At 36.8% G+C, this 24,389-nt stretch overlaps 1 protein-coding gene across 1 annotated transcript in view; it reads right to left on the bottom strand.

The window, feature by feature from the left end:
* Positions 1 to 24,389, bottom strand: part of LOC128992308 (tetraspanin-33-like) — a 47,398-nt gene that overhangs the window by 10,421 nt on the left and 12,588 nt on the right. The window contains exons 5-6 of the mRNA XM_054415815.1: positions 16,738 to 16,785; positions 11,819 to 11,935 (exon numbers count right to left, since the gene is read on the bottom strand). Coding sequence (XP_054271790.1) covers positions 11,819 to 11,935; positions 16,738 to 16,785 — 165 coding nt within the window. The remainder of the gene's footprint in view (positions 1 to 11,818; positions 11,936 to 16,737; positions 16,786 to 24,389) is intronic.

The following is a 24,389-nucleotide window of genomic DNA, read 5'->3' as shown; positions in this document are numbered from 1 at the left end:
AACGTGTTGTTACTATGGTTAGAGTCACTATCCTCCATTTTAATTATTTCATTATATTATTAATAAAATATTATTGACAATACCCCCGCCGCAGCAAACCTGCAGACTAAGTGAATTTCTATTTACCTGGCTAGATTTCCACTCCACTATAATATTCCCTTAAATTTGACGATTTATTTCCTATTTAGATAACATTAATTTTAATGAGTGTAACATTTACTGTAAAGAATCTGGTGACTGGGTGATACTACTTGAAATTGGTTCAGGAAGACTGTGGACTAAGATAATGGAAGAGAGGTATGGATGCATGAGGATTGTGACAAGGAAATATATAAACTTATTAACAATACTATGAGGTTGAGAAATTAAGAAGGACTGTTAACTGTATTTTAAAGGATTTTACCCTGAGGTTGATCGTGCCCATTGCCGTTAACACCTTAAGCCAGCTTTTGATGAGCTGTGACTTTAGTAATTTATGACAAGTAAACCTTATAACTAACCCACTACCTGACTATGAAAGAATTGCATTTACAACATTAATAATTAATGAACTAACACTGTAAAATGGAAACTGATAGAAGTAAGGCAATCTAGCAATGAATTAACCGAATTGACAGGACATAAGTTTAATTATTGAACAATTAGAACCATGTGAATTTAGATTTTGTTTCGACAAGCTGATGTCGGCTTCCTTAAGGAGAAGACCGACATTTTAAGTTAGAAAACCTACATCCTAAACCCCCCTGATTTCTCCCCGGCAAACCCTAACTGAACTTAAACTATCTCATGATTGAATTGGGATTCCCTGATAATTTATGCAATACTTAGATACTAATACTTATTGGACAATATCACAAAACATAATTTAACAAGTTTTAAACGAACCTGAACACAGTGCAAACTTTTTCCTGACTTATTCTTATCCCTGTCCTCTCATTGGTCAATTTTAATGTTAGTGGAGAGGGAAAGACGCCACTTGGTCAGTTCCGCTTGTATCGTCGTACCGGCAACTCCCGTGTTTCACGGTCACAAACTATCAAACCGCAATTACCGCAAAAATATATAATTTTACCATTCAAATGCAGTAATACTTCGTAAAAGTTGTTTTTTAGTTCTTTTATAAACTTTTTAGACAGTGACTTTATTTGATTTTACCTTTCACTCGAACACGTGCTCGAGATCGTGCACAGACTTGTGACTTTTGTCGAAAAAGCGTGGTTTCTTTTAGTTTTTACGTACAATCTGGTTTGGTTTACAAGTGCAAGTTTATTTTGATATTTTGGAGAAAAGTGTATATGTGTCATCTTGTGCCATTTTTGACTGTACCATCGTCATCGCCCCCCCCCCCCCCCCCAGAACGTCACTTCAGTTCCCAAAGAAGGCGCCTTCTCCCCCCTGCTGAGTCGACTCTCCTCGCTGATCCCTGGACCACGTTGCTGAGAGGCCCTGTACCAGCAGCCACAACCTCCCAAGGACCAAAAGTGCAGTAGTATTATCAGGTACTGTGCTCCAATCAGAATATTACTTGCACTAATTCATTTATTAAGCAAAAGTTATTGTGAACTTTCACGGTGTTGTTTCTTGACAAACTCATTGACATTTGTAAATTCTGAGAAAAACCGGCGCATTGCTGTAACCGAGTATTTCGTTGCAGTTAACATTTACTTTCTAGTTGTCCGAGAATTTACTCAATAATCCTATACTCTAATACGAGCAATGTTTGCTTGTATGTATGCTTGCTTGCTTGCTTGCTTGCAGAAAGATCTCGAAAACGGCTCCGACGATTTTCTTCAAATCTTGTAAATAGTTTATTTTTGGCCTAAAAACAAGTTTCATGCAGTTAGAACTGCCAACAAAAATCTAATTACGTAGAAAAACGAAACTGAAAGTCACATTTTTTTAACATTAGTCTTATGGGTTGCTAAGTAACCATGTTGGTTGAATTAAATAACAAGGAAAAGGTAAACAAAAGACTTGAAGTTGTAGAACGTGTTCATAATAAACCAACTACCCACAGTATACTAGCAAATTACAAATACAGTACAAAAGGAAAAACATCACTTGTTAATATTGAGCAAAGATTATACTTAAGATTACTCGAGACATTGTAGTCAAGGGTAGCAGTGCGAAGTCTAGGATCTGTTTATGACGAATACATTAAGGTATCTGCAATCCTAAAATGCTATGGGAAGGGAAGGAAACAGGTCCGTGACGTAGGAAGTAGTGAAGGAAGTAGTAAAGGCAATCATAAAATGCTATGGGAATAGAGGGAAACAGGTCCGTGACGTAGGAAGTGATGAAGGAAGTAGTAAATGCGAGCAGTCCGGAGTGTGGGGACTGTTTATGACGATAAGATTAGGGTATCTGCAATCCTAAAATGCTATGGGAAGGGAGGGAAACAGGTCCGTGACGTAGGAAGTGGTGAAGGAAGTAGTCAAGGCGAGCTGTCCGGAGTGTGGGAACTGTTTATGACGATTAGATAAGGGTATGGGCTATCCTAAAATGCTATGGGAAGGGAGGGAAACAGGTCCGCGACGTAGGAAGTGGTGACGGAAGTAGTCAAGGCGAGTTGTCCGGAGTGTGGGAACTGTCTTAAAGTGCTATGGGAATGGAGGGAAACAGGTCCATGACGTAGGAAATGGTGTAGGACGTTGTAAAGGCGAGCCGTGTGGAGTTTGGGAACAGATTTATGTATCTCCGATACTAAGACTGCTTTCAGAGTGAACTAATGATTTTCTCCGAGCAAAGCTCGGTCCCCAGGTACTTATAATTAACGAGCGACTAAACTCACGTTCGGGAGTATATTACGGGCACATTAATCACTTATGTTTAGTTTTGAGTTTTCAGCGAGGTTTCTGGGTCGGCGACGTCAAGTCCGAGAAGAGGGGAAAAGGCGAACGAGAGAGATTTTACGTATCCTCGTCGTTTTTACCTCTATTGCCGTTGACAGCTGATACGCTTCGGCCAATAAGTTATTGCTCGCGCGCTGAGTATGTATGTATAAAAGTGACGCGCACGGCACATGAGTACTTAGGGTTGCTGCTACAGGGAAGGTAATGAGGTGTTCTAGCGAATTTCCTTATAGGGAAGTAGCTATTACCGTAAGTGGCATGTTAAGACCTAGGCCAGGGACCGATTTACTTTTTAATTTGGATGTCCCCAGAGGCCAAAAACAATATTTGTACAAAATGTCATATCTATATCTATAAAAGAGGAACTATGTATGTATATATATATGTATATACGTTATGGACTCCGAAACCGCTCGACAGATTGTAATGAAACTTTCAGGCATTATTAAGCATCTTTCAAGGATGGTTCGAGTGAAGTTTGGTGCAGATCCGTCAAAAGGGCTCTGCCCCAGAGGGTTTTAAGTGGGCCAATGTCAGACTTTTTGATCTAGAATGTTTACAAATAAATATAATTTAAAAGCAGATGTTTACTTTCACCAACTGTTTTGTAAGTTTGAATAACTACAACATTCTGTATTAGCATTAGTCATGATTTGAAATAGTGCCACAGCGTTTCTACAGATTGCAGCACAGAAAACTATTTTACTTTTGAATAAGTTTAAATGTATTAAACCCCAATCGCAGCACACCTGTGCACTTAACAACGTTTAAATTCTCCAATGTTAAATATTAAAACATAAAAACCTTTATAAAAGTACTGTATTATAACCAATAAAGGGATGACTTTTTTAAATGTATGACAACAGCTAATTTGCAACCAAAAGGTGAGTGAGCGTAGCGAACGAACATCAACCTGGAGGCGAGTAAGCGTAGCGAACGAGCTAACCTGAAAACAAGTGAGCGCAGCGAACGATTTCCAACCTGAAGGTGAGTGAGCGTAGCGAACGAACTTCAACCAGGACGTGATTGAGCCATGCGAATACTTATGAAGTTAAGCGGGGCAAAGCCCGCGGGTACAGCTAGTATGTATATATTATGTGTGTGAGTTCTTGAAGGTGATAACTCAAACCAGCATGATAGCACAGAGGTTTATGGGGGTAAAGTAAAAATTTGTTTTCCCCATTTTTGACCCTCAAAACATAAAATGTCCCAATTTCTCTCCAAGCCATTTTAAGGAGCTTAAAAAACAAATAATTAAGTATATCAAAGTGTTTTTGTAAAGTTATTGAATATAGAGAAAATGTTTAAAAATTGTAAATTCAAAATTCTCATGTTATTCTTACACTCAAACATCTTTATTTTTGACAGTCGTTACAAACTGCATAATAGCGTCAACAAAATTTCTCTTACAAATAAAAACAATATTTTTTATGGATAAAATCTAAAAACTAAAAATCATTGATTTCTTCAAAAGTCTTCTACACTGTGACAACAGCGTGACAAAAGAAGACTCTTAACCCCTTTGCCAAATTTGTCCACACTATTTTCCATCTTCAGGGGAGCGGGCAGTGCACTGAACAGTTGAATGCCATTGTAAAATAAATGATTTTCAAAAACGCAGTTTTGTGCTTTGGAATATCCAAATCGGTGGCTTCTCAAACCATAGGAGATAGGGCGAGACTGATTTAGAAAAAGGTTGATAAATACGAGACAGTTTAAGATATAGATTGACGGAAAAATAAGAATTTTATAGTTAGCAAAAAGTGTTTTACAGGAAAATCTACGTTGCTTCTTAAAAACTGTTCTGATGGCTTTCTTTTGTAGTTTGAAAACTCTTTTAGAATTTACACACTCATGTCCCCAAACTGCAACTGCATATGAAAGACAAGGAAAAACCAGTCCGTAGTAAGCTACCACTAGAACTGTAGAGTCCAAGAATGTTGCCAAATTTCTTAATAAGAATATATTAGAACTCAATTTATTACAGACATAATCTAAGTGGGGTGTGAATTTCAACTGGCTGTCGATGTGAACGTCCAGGAACTTAGTTTCAGAACAGGACGGAATGAAATGATTGTTGTCTATGGCAATTGACAGGGGTGCTGTGTTTTCTTTGTTTCTGATATGAAATTCGATCATTTGAGTTTTGGCACTGTTTACAAACAAGTTATTGCAGCTAAACCAATGTAATATTGAGCTGATCTGACCAATTGCTTTCCTTCTGAGGTCGCGCATGCATGCTGCAGTCAACGACAATGAGGTGTCATCAGCAAACAAACATACCCTACCCTCAGACTCAGGCACACAACTTGGCAGGTCATTAATAAAAAGGATGAATAAAACCGGACCAAGCACCGAGCCCTGAGGAACCCCTGCAGTGATTGCCAGGGGAGGTGAAAATGCAGACTTTGAACAGTTGTTGTCATCAATGAAAGGAATTTGAACTACCTGAGTTCTGCCAGTCAGATAAGATTCTATCCCGAGTGAGCAAAGTTTGTCTAATAAGAAGCCGTGATCTACCGTATCGAAGGCTTTGCTAAGATCGAAGAAGATTCCAGCTACAGCCTTTCCTGAATCAAGGGATTGAGTCAAAGATGAGACTAGAAAGTGAATGGCATCGACTGTACTTCTATTTTTCGTGATGCCAAATTGATTTGGGGAAAGAATATTGTGTTTATCAATAAAAGATATCAGTCTAGAAATAAAAATCTCTTCAAATTAAAATTTGCTTAGTTTGTTGCGACAGAGATATTTTTTGAGCGAAGCGAGCGAAGCTCTTTGAGATCGGACCTTATGCAAACTATGTAATCAATTAACTCAATAACGGCTGAACATATTGAATCCAAACTTACCAGGGGTATTTCTACAAATATTTTTGATGTTTCGAAACAAACAAATTTCAATTTGATGATACCTGTACAATTTAAGACTGACATAAAATTTGCAATGTTTAACATGAGTCTTATGAGTTGCCATGATGGTTACGAGATAACAACGTAGACGTAAACAAAGAATCGTAGCGTATGCGACTCGACATTCTGTACCCACGGGCACCTCAGCTTGCAGATGCACATATGGCCTATTTACAAAATACAGTACAAAAGAAAAGGAGTCCTATGAATACCATTAAGCGTTGATTAACAATACACCGATTCGAATAATTTCTGGCGGCCTTACTGAATTATTCCAAGCAGATTATTTCTTTTAATTGTTGTTATTGTTATTAGTTTTGTGGTAAATATTAGTCCGGAGTGTGGTAACTGTTTATGACGATTAGATTAAGGTATCTGTTATCCTAAAATGCTATGGGAAGGGAGGGAAACAGGTCCACGACGTAGGAAGTCGTGAAGGAAGCAGTAAAGGTGAGCGGTCCGGAGTGTGGGAACTGTTTATGACGATAAGATTAAGGAATATGTTATCCTAAAATGCTATGGGAAGGGAGGGAAACATGGTCCGCGACGAAGGAAGAGGTGAAGGAAGTAGTAAAGGTGAGTAGTCCGGAGTGTGGGAACTGTTAATGACGATTAGATTAAGGTATCTACAATTCTAAAATGCTATGGGAAGGGAGGGAAACAGGTCTGCGGGGTAGGAAGTGGTAAAGGAAGTAGTAAAGGTGAGTAGTCCGGAGTGTGGGAACTGTTAACGACGATTAGATTAAGGTATCTACAATCTTGGAACTGGAAACCAATTGTAACAGTTCGATTTCTGTATCTGTAATTGAAACACTGAAATGCTATATGAGATGGGATGGAAAGATGTCCAAGACATAGGAAATGGTTAAAGAATTAGTAAATGCTAGCAGTGCGGAGTGTGGGAAATGTTGTTGGCAATTAGATTAATGTATTTAAAATACTAAAATGCAATTGAAAGAGATGACAACATGTCCACGACGTAGGAAGTAGTAAAGTTTAGCATCGCAGAGTGTGGTAACCATTTGTGGCAGTTAGGTTAATGTATCTGTAATACTTAAATGCTATGAGAAGGGAAGGAAACAATGACGTAGGAAATGGTGAAGGAAGTAGTTAAGGCTGGCATCGCAGAGTGGGGTGATGATTTTCCCCGAGCAAAGCTCGGTCTCCAGGTACTTAGTTTAAAACAGTAAAAGAGAGTATTCAAATTTAAAACTATAGAAACTGTATTTCCGGAGCAGGAATTCAGTATTTTAAAATATTATTAACGGTAGCCTATCCTAAATAAATACATTGATTTGCTGGTCTTGCACACTAAAGTCCATTTGCGGCTACAATTAATAAATAATTACCTAGGATTTTATAGAAGTCCACTTTAACTAAGGCGTGTAAATAATTGGTTAGGCTTGTACAGTTACGATTACGATGCGTAGGCCTAATGCCTAGACTGCTAGGCCTATACAGAAGTTCAGTTATAGCTATTTATTATAATTAAATATTTAACTAAACTTGTTAACTTGTGTTGTCCAATTTTAACTTATAAGTGTGGAAATAATTTTCTCTGTGCAGATATACAGACACAGTTACAATTACACATGCCAATGTTGTAAATATATGTTCAGTAATTTATGTCTGTTTGTTTAAATGTATATATTTTTATTTAAAAGTCTGATGCCATCAATCCTTTTTGGGTAAAAGATGAAGATAATAAGGCAATAATTACAAAAAGTAGAGCCTAGACTGCTTGGCCTGTACGGGAGTCCAGTTATAAAATAAGCGTGATATAATATTCCTATTTTTTTCCGTAATACTATAAGATGAATTATTACAGCTAACAGAACAGCATGCACGTTGGCATTTTTATGTCAGGTTGAAAATTTAGTACAACCCAATAAATAGGCTTTACATCAACACAGTGCAGGTTTTCAAATTAAATTGCCATAGCCTAATATAAAAACGTCTTTTATATTTGATTTTAATAATTTTGTTGTACAGTAGTTTATTATGCATATACAGTATTTTACTTAATCATGCTGTAATTTAGCATGAGGAATAAATATATTCGTGTTTAATTCATCAATTCTCTATCCGGTGCCGTCTTTAAAATCTAATATATTTATTGAGTACAGTAGGCCTATTTTGGCATCGGGGCGGAGCTAGCGCAAACGTCACCAATTCAATGCCACTAGCTTCGCGGCAACCACCGTCTTTTTCAGGGTACCTTATCATCAGCTCGTGAAATTAGCCACGCCTTATTTCCTGTGGTGACCATTGACTATGGTATTGCCATATATAGTCACCTTCTTCTGTCATTCTGTTCCCTGAGCAAAGTTTACTAATTGGCTAAATGTTTTAGTAGGAGAAAATGAGAAGGAAGCCTATAGGCCTATTAATTAAATGGGAGCTAAACAAACATTATGATATTGACAAAATAATACTTATCTTTTTACAAACACACAGTTTTACTATTACTCATATAGACAAGTAAAAATCAATGACCTAATAAAAACAGCTGACTGGATTCATATTTCCTTCAACTCTTCCAACCAACCACGAGAATTCAATTGGATTGTTGCTATGGTGACGTCATCATGTATTCAATTTGAATCATGAAAACAAATTAAAGTTATTTGTTTATATCAAAGCTTGCTTACTCCGCTCAATTGGCGGACCTGAGGCCGCATGCCTAGTATTAAAATGTAGGGATGGACGGGATTGAATATTTAGTTCGGGACGGGATTTTTATTTCCTTCCCAATTTTTTGGACGGGACGGGATTTTCTCCAGTGCTTAAAAAGAAAGTATTGAGTATTGCAGTTACCAAACAAGACAAACAAAATCAATGTTTACCATTTGTGGCACTGATATATAAAAACAAAAGAATGGGTAAAATGACTCACAGTCACGGTGCTATCGTCAAAATGACTCTCGGTCACGGCGTGATCGTCGGTATAACTCCGCGGTAACTTCGTGATCGTAGGTATGACTCCGCGGTCACGGGATGGTCGTCGGTATGACTCTGTGGTCACGGTGTGATCGTTGGTATTACTCGCGGTCACGGCATGATCGTCGGTATTACTCGCGGTCACGGCATGATCGTCGGTATAACTCCGCGATCGTAGGTATGACTTGGCGGTCACGGCATGATCGTCGGTATTACTCGTGGTCACGGCATGATTGTCGGTATAACTCCGCGGTAACTTCGCGATCGTAGGTATGACTTGGCGGTCATGGCATGATCGTCGGTATGACTTGTGGTCACGGCATGATCGTCGGTAAAACTCCGTGGTAACTTCGCGATCGTAGGTATGACTTGGTGGTCACGGCATGATCGTCGGTATAACTCCGCGGTAACTTCGCGATCGTCGGTATGACACGTGGTCACGGCGTGATTGTCGGTATGACTCGGCGGTCACGGCGTGATCGTCGGTATGACTCCGCGGTTACTTCACGATTGTCGGTATGACTCCGCGGTCACGGCGTGATGACTCGCCGTTTCGGCGGGATCGTCGGTATGATGCCGCGGTCATGGCACGATCGTAGAAATAACTTCGCCTCCTGCGTTTGCGGAACTATCGTGAACATCTCTCGCGATAGCGGCGTCATCGTCACTCGCTAAGCGGTAAAATCGCCGACGATCGGATCAAATCCCGTCCTGAATCAAATGTAATCCCGTCCCGAAAATCGGGAATATTTTTTTCCGAAAATTTCCCAAAATTTCGGGACCCGTCCATCCCTATTAAAATATTGATAGCTTAATATAAAATAAACAAAATTACCTAATTTCATAAAAATTTAAAATATATCCATAAACAAGCAAACTACAACAGTTTATTTATTCTCTATAAGAACATGAGAATTTTCAATTTTAACTTTTTTTTTGTTTTATCCGTAACCGTTAGGTAGGTACGGTTTGTAGGTGATACAATAATGCTTCAATATACTAAATAACTAGTGTACCTGTTGCTCGAATTCGAGCAATTGCGAAGCATTACAGGCGACTCAAAGATTATGGAAATACTCACGATCTACACAACAGTTGGATATAATAAAAATCTTTTGTAAATATCTTATCTTTTTTCAAAAAGCTGATCTTGTTCTTTTAGTGTTTTTAGGGTAAAAAAAAACATTATTTCTATTTCTTCTACTTGGTTGTGTTCTATGACTTTTTCTATGTTTCCATTGTTTGCAAATCGGTTATTTCAATGATTGCTCAAGAAATGTAGCACAGTGTTCAGTTCAGTTTTATTCGGTTTTATTTTTAGCCTATATCAAATTGTCCAGGATTTCTCGCTCTTTTCCATTGTAATAATTACACCAACCCAAGTTTCGTCTACAGATGCAATATGCCAAAGAATATCACCTACGTACAATCTCCAAGAAGTGGTAAAAAAAGGCAGAAACCAACCCATACAATAGATATAAGTTAACTCCATAAAAAATAATTTTAAAAGTTACTGTGCTGATATTAGGATTTTCCACTGATTTGGTAATAGAACATTATATTGCAAAACATGACACGATGCAGAAGAAAATCAATTTTAAAATCAGAAAAATCCATTGCAAATACTGTACTTCATTTTGACAAATTCAATAAATCACAATTTAAATATTAACAGCTGTTGCATTAAAAAGTAGTGTAGAATTATGCATATGGTCGTAATGTAAACAAATCTGAAGAGGCAACTTTAAAGGCTTCTGGGGCAGAGCTCAATATACTAAATAATTCCCTTTATTAAGCTCTATAAAATGGTTTAGGAAGAAATGTATAAAATTTTATGTTTTAGGGTAAAAAATGGAAAAACCAGTTTTCACCTCATAATTCCCCGTTCCCACAGTTAACAGTTAACACTATTGTAATTCTTAAAGAGTTGTATAATAAAGTTAATTTTTACTTTGACATTGAGGTAAGACCGGTCTGTTTTCAGTAACTTTTAGATATCCTTATTCCATTGCTTTGCAAGTTGTTCAGGGCAAGCTTAGCCTTGGGCCAAACCTTCCCCTCAGGAGGGAGCTATTCTCAGTCCTAAAACAGGCAGGGACAGATATATCTTGCAATGAAATATGGTTCTCTTGTATCAAACAATCAAGAGCTGCTCCAGGACAACTGTTTATTGTCCCTGTAAAGACCAGCAAGTCTCTGCACTCCTGCAATAACTTTAACCGCACCAGCAGATTGCACCATAGGCCACCACACAAGCGAACCATATGTCCTGGCAAGTCATAGATAGGCAAAGAATTCAACTAACAGTAAAACTGATTACCGGACACAGGCGGTTCGTAACAGGTCTAATAAATAATTAAATAAATAATAATAATTAGTAATAATCAAATATAAACAAATGATTAATTATCGGAACAGTACGGTAATTAAATAAATTGTCAATATTTAATTCAATAATGGACGCTTTAGTTAGGATGTTACCTGGTGGATAAATTAGGGTCAAATGGTTTTAAAAAGGATTATTTGTAATATGTTCCAAGATGGTGAGATGAAAGGGTTGTTTGTTGTTGAAGAAGATGAAGGGCGGGACTAGACACAAATCGGTATTCTGCGCATCCAGTTGGAGTGCTTTGAGAGGGTTGAGAACTACTGTAACGTTTTTAAGCTTAAAAACGGAAGTTTTCCGTTTTCATGGTGTTGGAAGTTCCAAATTGAGCAGTCGACGCGCATGCTCCTTCTTCGCCAGCTTTTGTTGAATTAACACCGTTGCCAATCGAATCATCGTGCGTCATGTAATCCACAAGTCTTGCTTGATTAACTGAGTGTTGATCAACTGAGGTTTTGTGTTAAACGGGCATGAACAGTTCATTACATTGGTCCACAATACCTCGGTGAACACACTGTATATTGTGTCTTAGTATTGACTTTTGGCTCTTCTTCCTAATAAATCTGTACTTACCAAATTTGTCACCTTCTGGTTGGTCCACATCAGTCTGAGTTTGTCGGACTATCCTGTGTAGGTGGTGATGGGAAATTTTGGATTTGTTTGATTTCTTGATTTTTAAAGAGTATTTAAGCTAGTATTTTTAGAATGACATACAACTATTCGCCTACCTGTGATAGCGCTACTCCCAGAGCGATGCCTGCTATAGTGTACAGGTTCCGTTCTCCCCAGGACCGCACTACCTCTATACACCCACTGGTCCACACCTTCTTGCTGGCCTCCGCTACCTGTAGATGGAAATAATTATAATTTATATTAAGTGACAAAAATTTACACATGCAAAAGTTCACTATCCTGTTTTAAGTTTAATTTCTCAGTTAGACTAATGCCACACGAGGCAATTTTCTCAGCTCAGAAATTATTGCAACTGAAATAATCGTTGCAGGATGTCACAAGTAAAGCGTTTAAAACAGCAGTAGGCCTACTCAGGTTGTTGCGACTGAACACCACCTGTGTGGCAGGTTAGCCAACGGTAATGTCAGCTGTAAAAGTGGACCCAGGCCCATCCTCGCCCGACAGTCACCATATGAAATTTCCGCTTGGCGGTTTTTATCGTTTAATGTGGCAAACACCATTCACGTCTGTTGTTTCTATTTTTTCAGCTACAAAAACAGTTGTCGTCAGCTGTAAAAACCGCCTCGTTTGGCATTAGCCTTAAAAGTTGGGTAGACAAGTGGTTAGAGATCTTACTTGTTACACAAGAGGGTTCTTCTCAGAACCTACAAAAATTGATAGCAGATGATTCACCAATCAACTTTTGTAAATATTTTGTCCATCATCTGTAAAAATAACATTCAACACAAATGTGCAAGTGCCCAACAGTATAGCAAATATCTATGAGGTAAAAATTGTTGACCATTTAAGCTTGGTAGGAACTGGTCCCAAGAGTTACAAAAATGTTAGATTGTGTAGTTTATTTTTTTTTTCTATTTTTATTTCAATATATGTTTTTGCGTTTAATTTTTATGAGGACAAGGATGAAAACAGACTGCTTAGTATGAGTGATATGAACAGTAAAAAACATTATTTGAACCTAACAAGCCTTTAACGGCTTTTGTAGCTGATTCAGTGTTTATAAATATTTGCAAATATTAAGTTTTGTATATAAAATAAGTAGTGATGGGCGGATACAAGAAAATGTCGGTACCGGATCCGGATCTTGAAAAAATCGGATCCGGATCTTTGGATCCAAACACAGATAAGTTTTTTTTTCTTTTTTCAAGGGCGGGTTTTTTTTTATTAATTCATATGGCTAGGCAATGTCAAAGACTAACTGTGTCCATATAAAAACTCTTAATATGTGTCTTTATTGAAAACAAAGTTATCACAATTCTACGTTGCGCAATCATTATCTGATTATCGATCGTAATTTTGAGGAGATACGAAAGAGAAAAACTACCACCTAACGCGTTGTCTTTCTAACACAGCTATTCGTATCGTAATCTACAACGCAGTGCGAGTGCGTGATTGGCTCGTCGCTACGACGACACACGGTTGCCGTGACAACCTACAGTGCGCACTGAGCACTGCGCCTTGTGTGGGAGGGGAGATTATACCAACAAACTATTTCAGTAATTCCATTTCGGGACGGATGAAAGATAAGGAAGAAACAAAAAGTGGTCACGTGTGCAAATGTAGTGGGCGAGACAATAAGGCTATAAATGAGTATTGTCGCATCGTTGTTTCTTGTTTGTTTACTTTTTCAGATTCTCTATTAAACGCCCCTATCTGCTATCTCTCTCTCTCCCCCTCTCTCTCTAACGATGTACTGATTAAACAGATTGTGTTTGACGACTTTTTTACTTATAAGTTTCCCTGCGGTTATTTTAGTTAAATCAATCCCATAACCTTTCTATTGTTTATCAAAATAATTAATTAATCTGTTTTGTATTTTATTTCCTTTAAACCAACCCCTATTTACCATCTGTATTTTATAGAATAAAATGTTTGTTTATAAAGTTTGACTGGCCACACAATTTTGTACCTATTTTATTTTGTATAAATAAAATAGGTTATTTATCACAGTTACTTTGATGATTATACATATAATGAATGCTTTTTATTATCAAAATAAGTAATGAATTATTAATTTTTGATAATACAAGGGTCATTGAATACCATAATGTCATGTAGTTTCCTATTTGTAACTTGCAAATAGTAATAATTGATAGTTAATTCTGGAAAATGAAAAATAGTGAACGCACACATAAACCTGTTATCAAAACAGTAACGCGGGTGTAAGGGTTTATTGTTTCAGAGGCTAGGGTGTTTCAAGGACAAAGTGTTGGGCCTCCCGGCCTAGGGGGGAGGGGTGGTGGTGAGACTGCAAGAGGGGGAGGTAACTGGTTTTGGCTATTTATTGATTAGTTCACCGACCCTTCTAGCTAGACAACAAAATTGAGTGACAGTGTTAAATCATTGTGTTCTGCATTTCATTTCTTGTTTACTTTTTGTGTTATCCTATTAATTTTAGTGATTTGGTCTATTCCCTCCTGGTCCCTTGCAAATTGTATTATCAATGCTAAATAATCGTGGGCAATTCAAATTATATTTTTGATTATTCAAATCTCCTACACAAAAAGACAAAAGTCAAACCAGGCAAGGAAAAAACCTGCTATTGTAATCCCCATACCCAGCTATATGGGAAGTGGTGAAAGTCTAGTCTATATATAGCTCAAAGGTCTCACCCTTCCCTTCCCCCCCAACCCCCTACTCAATGTTGCTATTCCGCTCATTTCGAGGTCATTGAACAACCCCTCCCTCCCTTCTATTGTTTTGCCTTTATAGTGTTTCTATTCTGACTTTTATAAACATAAATTTATTGCTTACGTAACAGTTCAGTAGTGGAATTTTCTATTGTGAAACAGTAGGCCTACTTTAAAACAAAATCACTACCGATCATGTCATTATATTCTGTGTCAAGTAAGTACTGTATACCATTGCCAGTCAGTCACCGGCGACTGCTTTGAGTTGACCTATTCTGTCGTGACAGCTATAAAAATAGGTTAGGACAACTATCTCTTGCTTTTAGCGAATTTCCCTATAGGGAATAAGCTATTACCGTAGGTCTCATGGTAAGACTTAGTCCCGGGACCGATTTACTTTTTCATTTTGATGTTCCTAGAAGCCAAAAACACCATCCGTTCAAATTCATATATATATATTATATATTTATATATTTATATATATATATTTGTGTCCGTCAGCACGATAACTCGAGCAAAAATGATCCGATTTCGATGAAATTTGGTACAAACGTGTAAACTTACGTTTATTCGAACGAGTTTGCGAGCCAGCATGATCGGACCATGGGAACGGGGTTTTATGGGGGGATTTATGGGGTAAAAATTGGTTTTTCTCATTTTTGACTCTCAAAACATAAAATTTTTCCAAATTTCTTCTAGACCATTTTGAAGAGCTTAAAAAAACAAATAATTCAGTATATTGAAGTGTTTTTGTATGGTTATTGGTTACGGAGAAAATTATAAATTAAAAATTCCCATGTCATTCTTATGGAGAATAAGTAAACTTTTGTAGTTTGCTTGTTTATGCATATATTTGGATCAAACTTGGCCAATCGATTTATTTTATACTAAGCTGTTAATATTTTACTGAAAAACACACTTTATTACCCTGTAGGCAGCAAACCTAGGTACTCGTTAAACCTAATGTTATTTGAATAGATTTAATTGAAAATCAAATCAGGCAAATGGAAATTCGCTTAGTCTGCAGGTTTGCTGCGGCGGGGGTATTTTTCTATATTTGTATTACTGTAGAATCTACAGTAATACAAATTATCCATCATTTTATGTAAACACAAGTTACATTTTAACAAATGTTGATTTTTTACAATTTTTAACCAAACTGGTGGAGTTCAAAGATAAGCTCGAGTTTCAAGGCCGTACTCTACTCGAACTCGAAATCTCGAATACTCGCCCGTTTTGTGTTAATAGTATAAAAAAATGCGGATCCATTAAAACCGGATCCAGCCCAAGATTTTTTGTGGATCCGATCGGGCATCGGTTCTAGCTCAGATCCGGCAGTCCGATATCCGGATCCGACCATCACTAAAAATAAGCAAACTATCTGCCTTCCAATATCACTATCCTCTTGTTTGCTTATTGCCTATTACTTTTTTACAGTAGAACCTGGATTAAACTAGGACGGATAAACCAGGCGGCGAATCAACGGTGGTCAATAGATATCTCAAAATTACGTTATGGTACATAACTTCATTATCCAAGAAAGTTTTTTAAATTGTATTTCTTAACTCAAGTGTAGTAAAATGCATTGTTAAACTATTTTAGTCCATTATTGGTATTTAGTAGGCTCCCACATTTTTATTTTAAAACATCACAGTTCATTTGAAAAAATAGAACAAATAGAATCAGAACAAAGAAAAATATTGATCAAGCTCCAAGGTGATATCACGCTTGCGCTGACAATCATCTGCTCCTAACACATCTAGGTGATTATTATTGTCAATGCTAGATGATTATTATTATCAATGCTACTAATGCTAGTTGCCTATCATCATCGACAGTCTTCTGTTAAAACATCACTTACCGGTAGCCTATCACTAGCAGTCGTTTACTCAACTTTCTGTTTTGTTTTCAAGTGATTTATTACAGTACAGTGATTAGCAAATCTTATGTTAAGTTTGAGATAGCTGTGATATAAAACTGAACAGTCTTTATAACTTAACCAAAGTTAATATGATAGCGTAATAGTATATTTTGACTAAGGTATGAAAACTCCAAATTATGACATGTCTATTCTGCTTGACAGTATTATTATGGGCCTGTCAAAATATTTTATACGATCTTGGATTAATGGTGGTTTTCAGTTATCCGTGGTCTCCTTCCCATTAATTACCTCGGTACTACTGTATATTACTCATACGCTGTTTTATAGAAAATTATCACAGTTTCCTGAATTCTGATTAGGTACAATTCTGTTACAATTTATCTACATCTATAAACAGGCTTAATGTAATATTATTTTTAGTAGGAGTTGATTAAACACTTACTGATGACTCCTGTACTCCGTAGCCACACATTATGTTGACAAGACCACTCTGAAAAAATAAACATTCAATTATTATAACTTGTTACTGTGTTCTATGAAAATCAATTATTACTGCGGTGCATAACAAGATACAGTAGACTCCCTCTTAAGGACACCTTCCGGACTACACTCGACGGAAATAACATCTCTTTAACCGGACAATTTTTATAAGCACATTGGTTTGACCGGACTGGATCGGCAGGAAGTGGGCAGTACTGAAACGACTGTTCTCATGGGAATGATTTGAGACCAGTGTTCACATGTCTAAAAACAATGCTCTCCTAAATTTAAGTCGAATATCACAATAAACAGTCTGTTTTAACGAGTTTTTGGGAACGTCGGTTTAACCGGAAAACCCGTTATCCGGAATGGCCTCGGTCCTGAGGAGTCCGGATAAGAGGGAGTCTACTGTAGATAGTATATCGAACATTAAGTTTATTTTTATTTTTTATTGTTAAATCGTTATTTTTTTACTAATCAAATTTAACTACCAATTTGCCAAAGAATATGAGCAAGAAAATTTGGCTAGAACAAGTTGCTTATCATTAGGCCTATTCCACATAAAAGACAAACAACAAATATAACAAACAAAACCAAATCTTGTTATGTCTAATTTATCTTGAAAGGGGTCAAAGTCATAGATAGAGACAATATACTCTAAATGGTGATGGGGAGTTAGTTTGACAAATTGATGCTTGGTGGCAGCACCGAACGGACGAATCGCCTGACTCACGTAGTCACATTTGACTTGAGTGGTGGCAAAACAGCCAACCAGAGGCCAGTTCCGGGGCTCACATGATTTTGGAACTTTCACCATCCCTTCTTCTTCCGGTTCAAGACGTTACACACGAGATGGACGATGTCTAGCTGTTTGGAGTCTAGAGACATTTTATCTATATACATCGTGGTAATCTTTTGTGGAAATCCCTCTTCATAGGATACATAGTTGTGCTTCTTATATTACATACAAGATATCACCAAGGAATTATCAGTGAAGTGAATGCATTGCTGACAATTAAGTGATTCATCTAGATCGTCAAGACTACGAGACCCTAGATCCAGTGGACATTGTGTTTCATATTCAGCCTATTTTTGGGTAAGCTGCATCCCTCCGACTTTCGACAGACATCTTACTGATATGACTACAGGATCAATGATGACCTATTATCTACTTGATAATACCAGCCGATGACCGATGGGAGAGTATAGACGACAGGAAAATGGACTTAACCAGCTACACCACAGCGACCATACAGTACTACGGACCTAACCTACTCAGCACCCTTCGCCAAGGAAACCCAACTTAAAAGCTATGTATATTAATATTTAAGTTACATATCTAATCAATCTTTTAATTTACCTGATTAAATATTGTATAAGTTAGGTCTGGATTAGCTCATTCGGTAGGAGGGTAATTTTGTTGTGATAGGGTATTATTTCTAAATTCATTAAATTAAGTAATTTTTTATCTATTCCATTTTATTATTTTACCATGTTCTATAAGTTTATGTTTATTCAAAGTAATAGTAACAGAATAGGTTCAGCCCAAGTAAACTAATATCTAAAAGTAATAACAAACTAAGCCGGAACTGTTACAATCTGCTGAAGAATATATGTATTACATTATTGGTAAAACTTTATTAACAACTAGCTGTTGTACCTGTCATGTATATATGTAAATAGTGTATATAGTAAAGCAAGATGAACAAAGATTAAGCCTGCCTACAAGATTAAAAAAAAAAAAAAAACACTATGAAGATCCTAGAAATGGAACGAGGATTTGGTCTTCTCTATCCGGCAATGAAAGTGAGTAGTTGTGTCAAAGTATCTACATACGTTTTACATAGTATATTTTAATCGGCAAACCCTTAATATCAATTTACGTGTTTAATATTTTAAAGTGGCGCAGTCGGGGAGTGATTTTTTTAGTTTAAAAGTTTTATTGAAAGTTTTAATAAGTGTGATTAATTATTTTAAGACTCAAGTCTAACCCACATTTTACACCCAGCACATGGGGCATACATGCTCGATTTTCGTTTTTCAAGGGTTTTGCCTTTACAAATAGCTGATGAGAAGCCTAAATGTCTACAGTCAGGTAAAAAATTGCTACTAATATTGAAGAATTGCTAAAACAAAGCACTGAAATTAGAAAAATCTGACATCTATACTTTCTAAAATTCAAGACCCAGGTCGTAAAAACGACAATACAATACAATACAATACAACATTCTTTATTGTTAATTCGTTAAGAATTACAATAGTGTCAATACAATAGTGAATTGTACATGTTAATTTCCATAATTTTCATAAAATTCCTTTATTGAGTAGAAGGGTCTTGTGATTAGCCACTTCTTCAACTCCTGGTGTAGCTTGTTGCCAGTCAGGTCTCTCAGGTAGTCAGGTAGATGGTTCCTCAGCTTGCAGCCGGTGTAGGAAGGTTTTTTCTCCCAAAGAGTTGTTCGGTGAACTGGTAGTGCAAATTTGGAGCCATGACGGGTGTTGTAGTGGTGCAGGTCTTGGTTTCTTGGGGGGTTTATTTCATTCACATACTTTATGGTTTCAAGTATGTAGAGAGACACCACTGTGAGGATTCCTAGGTTTGCGAATGCTAATCTGCAAGTCTGTGGTGGGACAAGGTTGGCGAGGGCTCTTATGGCTTTCTTTTGAAGGACAAGAATTTGATTCATATTTTTTGTTGAAGTTCCTCCCCAAACTGTCAAGCCATATCTAAGATGCGACTCTACCAGTGCAAAGTAAGCTGTTTTGGCCACAGAGAGTCCGCCTATGTAGTTTATTCTTATGACGACATATATTCCAGTACTGATTTTTTTGCTTAGGTGGTTGATGTGCTCTTTCCATGTTAGTTTGTTATCAAGGATAACACCGAGAAATTTTGTGTGGTTTTCTATTGTTACATCCTCTAATTGAGGGAATATGGCTTTTTTCTTACTGAAATTCAGAGTTGTAGTTTTTGTGGGGTTTATTGCTAAGTCATTGTTCTTTGAGTAGAGGATAGCTTTATTTAAGATCGATTTTGAATTAAGGTATAGGCTTTGGGCTGTGTTGTCCTTGATCAAAATGGTCGTGTCATCTGCATACATGATTGCAACAGCATTTGCACTCTCAATTTTTTTGGTGAAGTCATTAGTCAATAGGATGAATAGAATCAGGCCTAATACAGAGCCTTGTGGAACTCCTCTTGTCAGCTTGCTTTTTGAAGATTTGAAACTTTCTGTGACTTCATTTGATGAGTTTTTCAGTTCCACGACTTGTGAACGTCCCGTTAGGTGGCTTTTGAACCATTCTAGCGCAGAGTTTCTTATACCAAGTCTTTCGAGTTTCTTGCATATCAGGTCGTGGCCCAGGCAGTCAAAAGCCTTACTGTAATCAAGGAAGATGGCGGAAATGTATTGTTCGTTTTCTATCTGGTCTAGGACGTACTCAATTAGTGCTGTTATAGCTGAGGATGTAGATTTATTCTTCCGAAAGCCATGTTGGTTGTCAGTTAAGAGTTTGTTATGATTAAGATGTGCCATTAAAATAGCCAGAGCAATTTTTGCTATGATTTTAGAGAAACTGGAGATGAGAGAGATGGGCCTGTAGTTTTGAGCATTTTCAGTTGGTCCTTTTTTATGTTTAAATGATTTATTTATAAGATAAACCAGAGGAGAGATCCAGAGAAGTGTAAATTTACAGTATTTAAAAACTTCTCTCCTTAGCTCTTATCTCCTTTCGCCGCTACTGCAAAATCTTTGGTTCGCTCAATGGATTTTTCTACTGATTTCAATTCTTTAATTTTCTGAAAAAGTTCATGAGAAACTATTGTGTAAGAACTGCCTGTATCTACCAACGCTTTAATTGTGTATTTACCAAACTTAACTGGAATTGAACATAAATGTATTTTTGGAATTCTTGGAGCATGTTTTGATTTATGATCTGTACTACTATTCTTTATCTCGGCGTTTGATTCGGCGCCTTGGCACTTGCGAGGGTGGGTCGCGCCTATCACCGCCCTAGGCTGGAGTTTTGTTGGTTTTGATTGCTGAAAATCACCTGGTTGTGTGTGCCGATAGGCTTGGCGTTGATTGTTAAATCTACCCTGAGGCCAGAATTGGTTTTGAGGTCGTGTCGGTCGTCGCCACCATGGGAATTGTTGTTGGTACGTTTGACGTGGCCTAAACATACGATCGCCGTTCGGACGACTCGCGCAATATCGCACTGTGTTGGGTCTATAAGGAAATCGCGGTTGCCCTAATTGCATTTGGTTTGCGCCGCTATTTCGGTTTTCATGCTCTCTCCACGCGTGATTTGAATCTCCAATTCGTCCTTGGCGATGCAGCCTGTCTGGGAAAAATCTATCTGTTGGTTGGTTTTCGACGCGCGGCCTATCCGTATTACGCTCCGAATCTCTGATTACCTCCATTCGTGGTATTAAATGCAACAACTCTTCCACTGTACTAGGAGCCGGAAATCCTGCCAAGTTGGCTCGGCTCGCTGGGTTCACCCCTGTGAGAATTATATCTAACAGGTTGATGCTGGATTTCAGCAAAATTTCGGCTGAATTCTGTACATTGGTAATAAAGTCACTAAGAGGCACGTTGCATCCTTGGGTGCGGTAAATCGAATTGGAAACCAATTGCTGCCCAGCTCTGTCTGGCAAAAACATTTTGATGATCTGGTCACGCAATGTGGCTATTGACACCCCATTAGCAATGGCCGATACCCAGATAGATCTCAGCTGACTGTCGGTTTTCGGCAAAATCGCCACTAGGGCTGTCTTTTCGTCGGTTAACCCTAACTCGAATATTTGCTGGACTCCTATCAAAAATTTCAACAAGATCTGACCATCTGCTCCTGTACATTTTCTCAACGCCGCCACCATGTCATACAATGCTCGTGGTGTGTCCCTAGACGTCGCCGGTTCCCGATTGCGTAACGCAGCTACAATGTTTTGACCCACGGCCGCAGCTGTCGCTTGTATTATCGACGTCCAGTCTCCTACTTGAGTAGCCGCTTCTGGCTTGCCTACATTTGCCGGCTGAATCATACTTTTAGCGAATTTCCCTATAGGGAAGTACTGTAGCTATTACCGTAGGTGGCACGGTAAGACCTAGACCCGGGACCGATTTACTTTTTCATTTTGATGTCCCCAGAGGCCAAAAACACTATTCGTTCAAATTTTTATATATGTATATATATATATATATATATATATATATATATAGACTTATATAAATAAAGATTAAACATTAATAAACTTAGAACCCAAGTAAAATTATTTATTAAAATATTTACTGACTATAGTTTCGGCTCTAAGGCCATTTTCAAAGTAAACAAAAATCAAAATAAGATATGTAAAATAAATAAATAACATATGATTTTATAAAACTTTTCTAACTTGTAACATAATTTTGTCTTCATTGATTAATTTATATATTATATGATGTGTTGTACTTATTTTCATTAATATTTTCTCAATTTTGCTATTGTTTCATATATTGGATTATTCAATTTTGGAATCATTGTATTTAAAATATTTGATTTGTTATTTTTGTTGTTCATATAAATATTAATTTCTTCTTTTACATTCAATTTTTCTCTGTCTTTTTCAATTTCTAATATTGTTAAGTTTTCTTCGATCTTAGTAAACTTATGTTAAGTACTTATGTGGATTTTAGTAAATGATCTGCAAAATTTGATTTCATTGATGTTTTGTTCTTCAATTTATATGCCTGTATATGTTCGTTGAATCTAACTTTAAAATTTCGATAGGTTTGTCCAAGAACAAAACATCAATGAAATCAAATTTTGCAGATCATTTATTAAAATCCAAATAAGTACTTAACATAAGTTTACTAAGATCGAAGAAAACTTAACCGCACACTTAACTTAAGTGACGGTTTAGCAGTGTTACTACTAACTTTTCAGCTAACTACAGGGAAGATGATTCAAATTACATTATCCTTTCAAATCATCAATTATCTCCACAACAAAATGTAAAATTCCTTGGATTAATTTTGAATAAAAATCTTAACTGGGCATCTCAAATTGAAAATTTAAGTAAAAAATTAGACCCTTGCATTTTCTCAATAAGAATAATCTCACAAGTAACGAATCTAGAAACCCAGCTAATAATATATCATGCATATTTCTCATCATTAATGACATATGGTATCTTGATCTGGGGTAACTCTCCTCATTCAAAAAAAATTTTTAAATTACAAAAAAAAGTAATACGAATTATTGGCAAAGTTCCCTCTAGAACCCCTAGTAAAAAACTGTTTCAAAACTTTAAAGTTCTTACTTTTTACGATCACTATATTTTGGAAATAGCATGCTGGGTCCATAGAAACCTCTCTACTTTTATGGAGACCCAAACTCAACATAATTACAATACAAGAAAAAAGAATATTATCAAACCTGTAGCTCATAATTTACAAATATTCGAGTCATCACCACAATACATTGGTCCAAAAATCTTAAATAACTTACCAACAAGTTTAACTACTCTAGAAACTCCCTATAAGTTTAGACTTTATTTAAAAGAATGGCTCAAGACTAAATCTTTTTTTTCATTGGCAGATTATTTTAAGGACTGCTGGAATTAGGTATAAGTAAACCTTCACACTCCTGCTGGCTCAATTTTTTTTTGTCATGTAAAAATGTTGTATTTTGGGAAGATTCAGTTGTTTTATGTAAATACAGATGTATTAGTTTTATCTATTAGTTTTAAGTCTTTATTTAACCATTGACAATATGTCCTGTTATTATAATGTAATGACATGTAACTCAATAAATAAATAAATAAATAAATATATGATAAAGTTTTAGGTTTAATAAACCTACCACCATTGAGATGAATAGATTATGACTGGAGTCACTACTCTCTAGTTGAACAATTGAGAAAAGCATGCCATCAAGATGACCGGTTTTGTCGGTCACACTGTCTCGGTTGGTTGGACTTGTCAAAAATAACCCCATTTGATTGGTTTGAATTTTAAAGCTATTCAACCAACCAACCATATGACCAACATAACAATACGAAAAACTGAAAAAACCAGCAAAAGCATTGGTATGCGTTTTAAACACAGAGTGGTGACTCCAGTTATAATTATAGCTCAAGCTCAGTGCCTACCACATAGTTGTGTAGTAGCTATTTACGTTACAAGTGTAGTAAGAGCGTTTTTACTCACCTAAGTGATGTAAACACATGGTGTCTACTAAACCTGGTTTGAAAAATTCAAGGAGTTTTCCAGGAGAATTCAAGACAAATTCCTGAATTTTAAGGAGCTACTATCGGAACCCGTTTAACTAATCGCAACCAGCTAATAAATGAAAATGATTATTATTAGGCTATTATTATTATTAATAATGATTATTATTATTTGAAACAAAACATTTCCAAAGAATAATATTTTATACAACATAATAAAACAGTATAACTGGTAGGTAAGGCGACACCAGTTATCATCTCCCGCGATTGTGGGAATATCAGTGAGCATATCTTGCAGTATCTTCAACATCAGCGACAAAACGTCACACCGTCAACGATCACGGCAACACCCGTATTCATATTTCGCGGTTTGGGCGACACCGATAACCGTCTCTCGCGAT

This window comes from Macrosteles quadrilineatus, unplaced genomic scaffold (assembly GCF_028750875.1).
Source record: "Macrosteles quadrilineatus isolate MER2022 unplaced genomic scaffold, UCM_ALF_1.0 Scaffold_1__1_contigs__length_201487025, whole genome shotgun sequence".
Classification (NCBI taxonomy): Eukaryota; Metazoa; Arthropoda; class Insecta; order Hemiptera; family Cicadellidae; genus Macrosteles; species Macrosteles quadrilineatus.
Note: the sequence above shows the minus strand (reverse complement) of the source record. Positions and strands in the feature narration are given on the sequence as shown.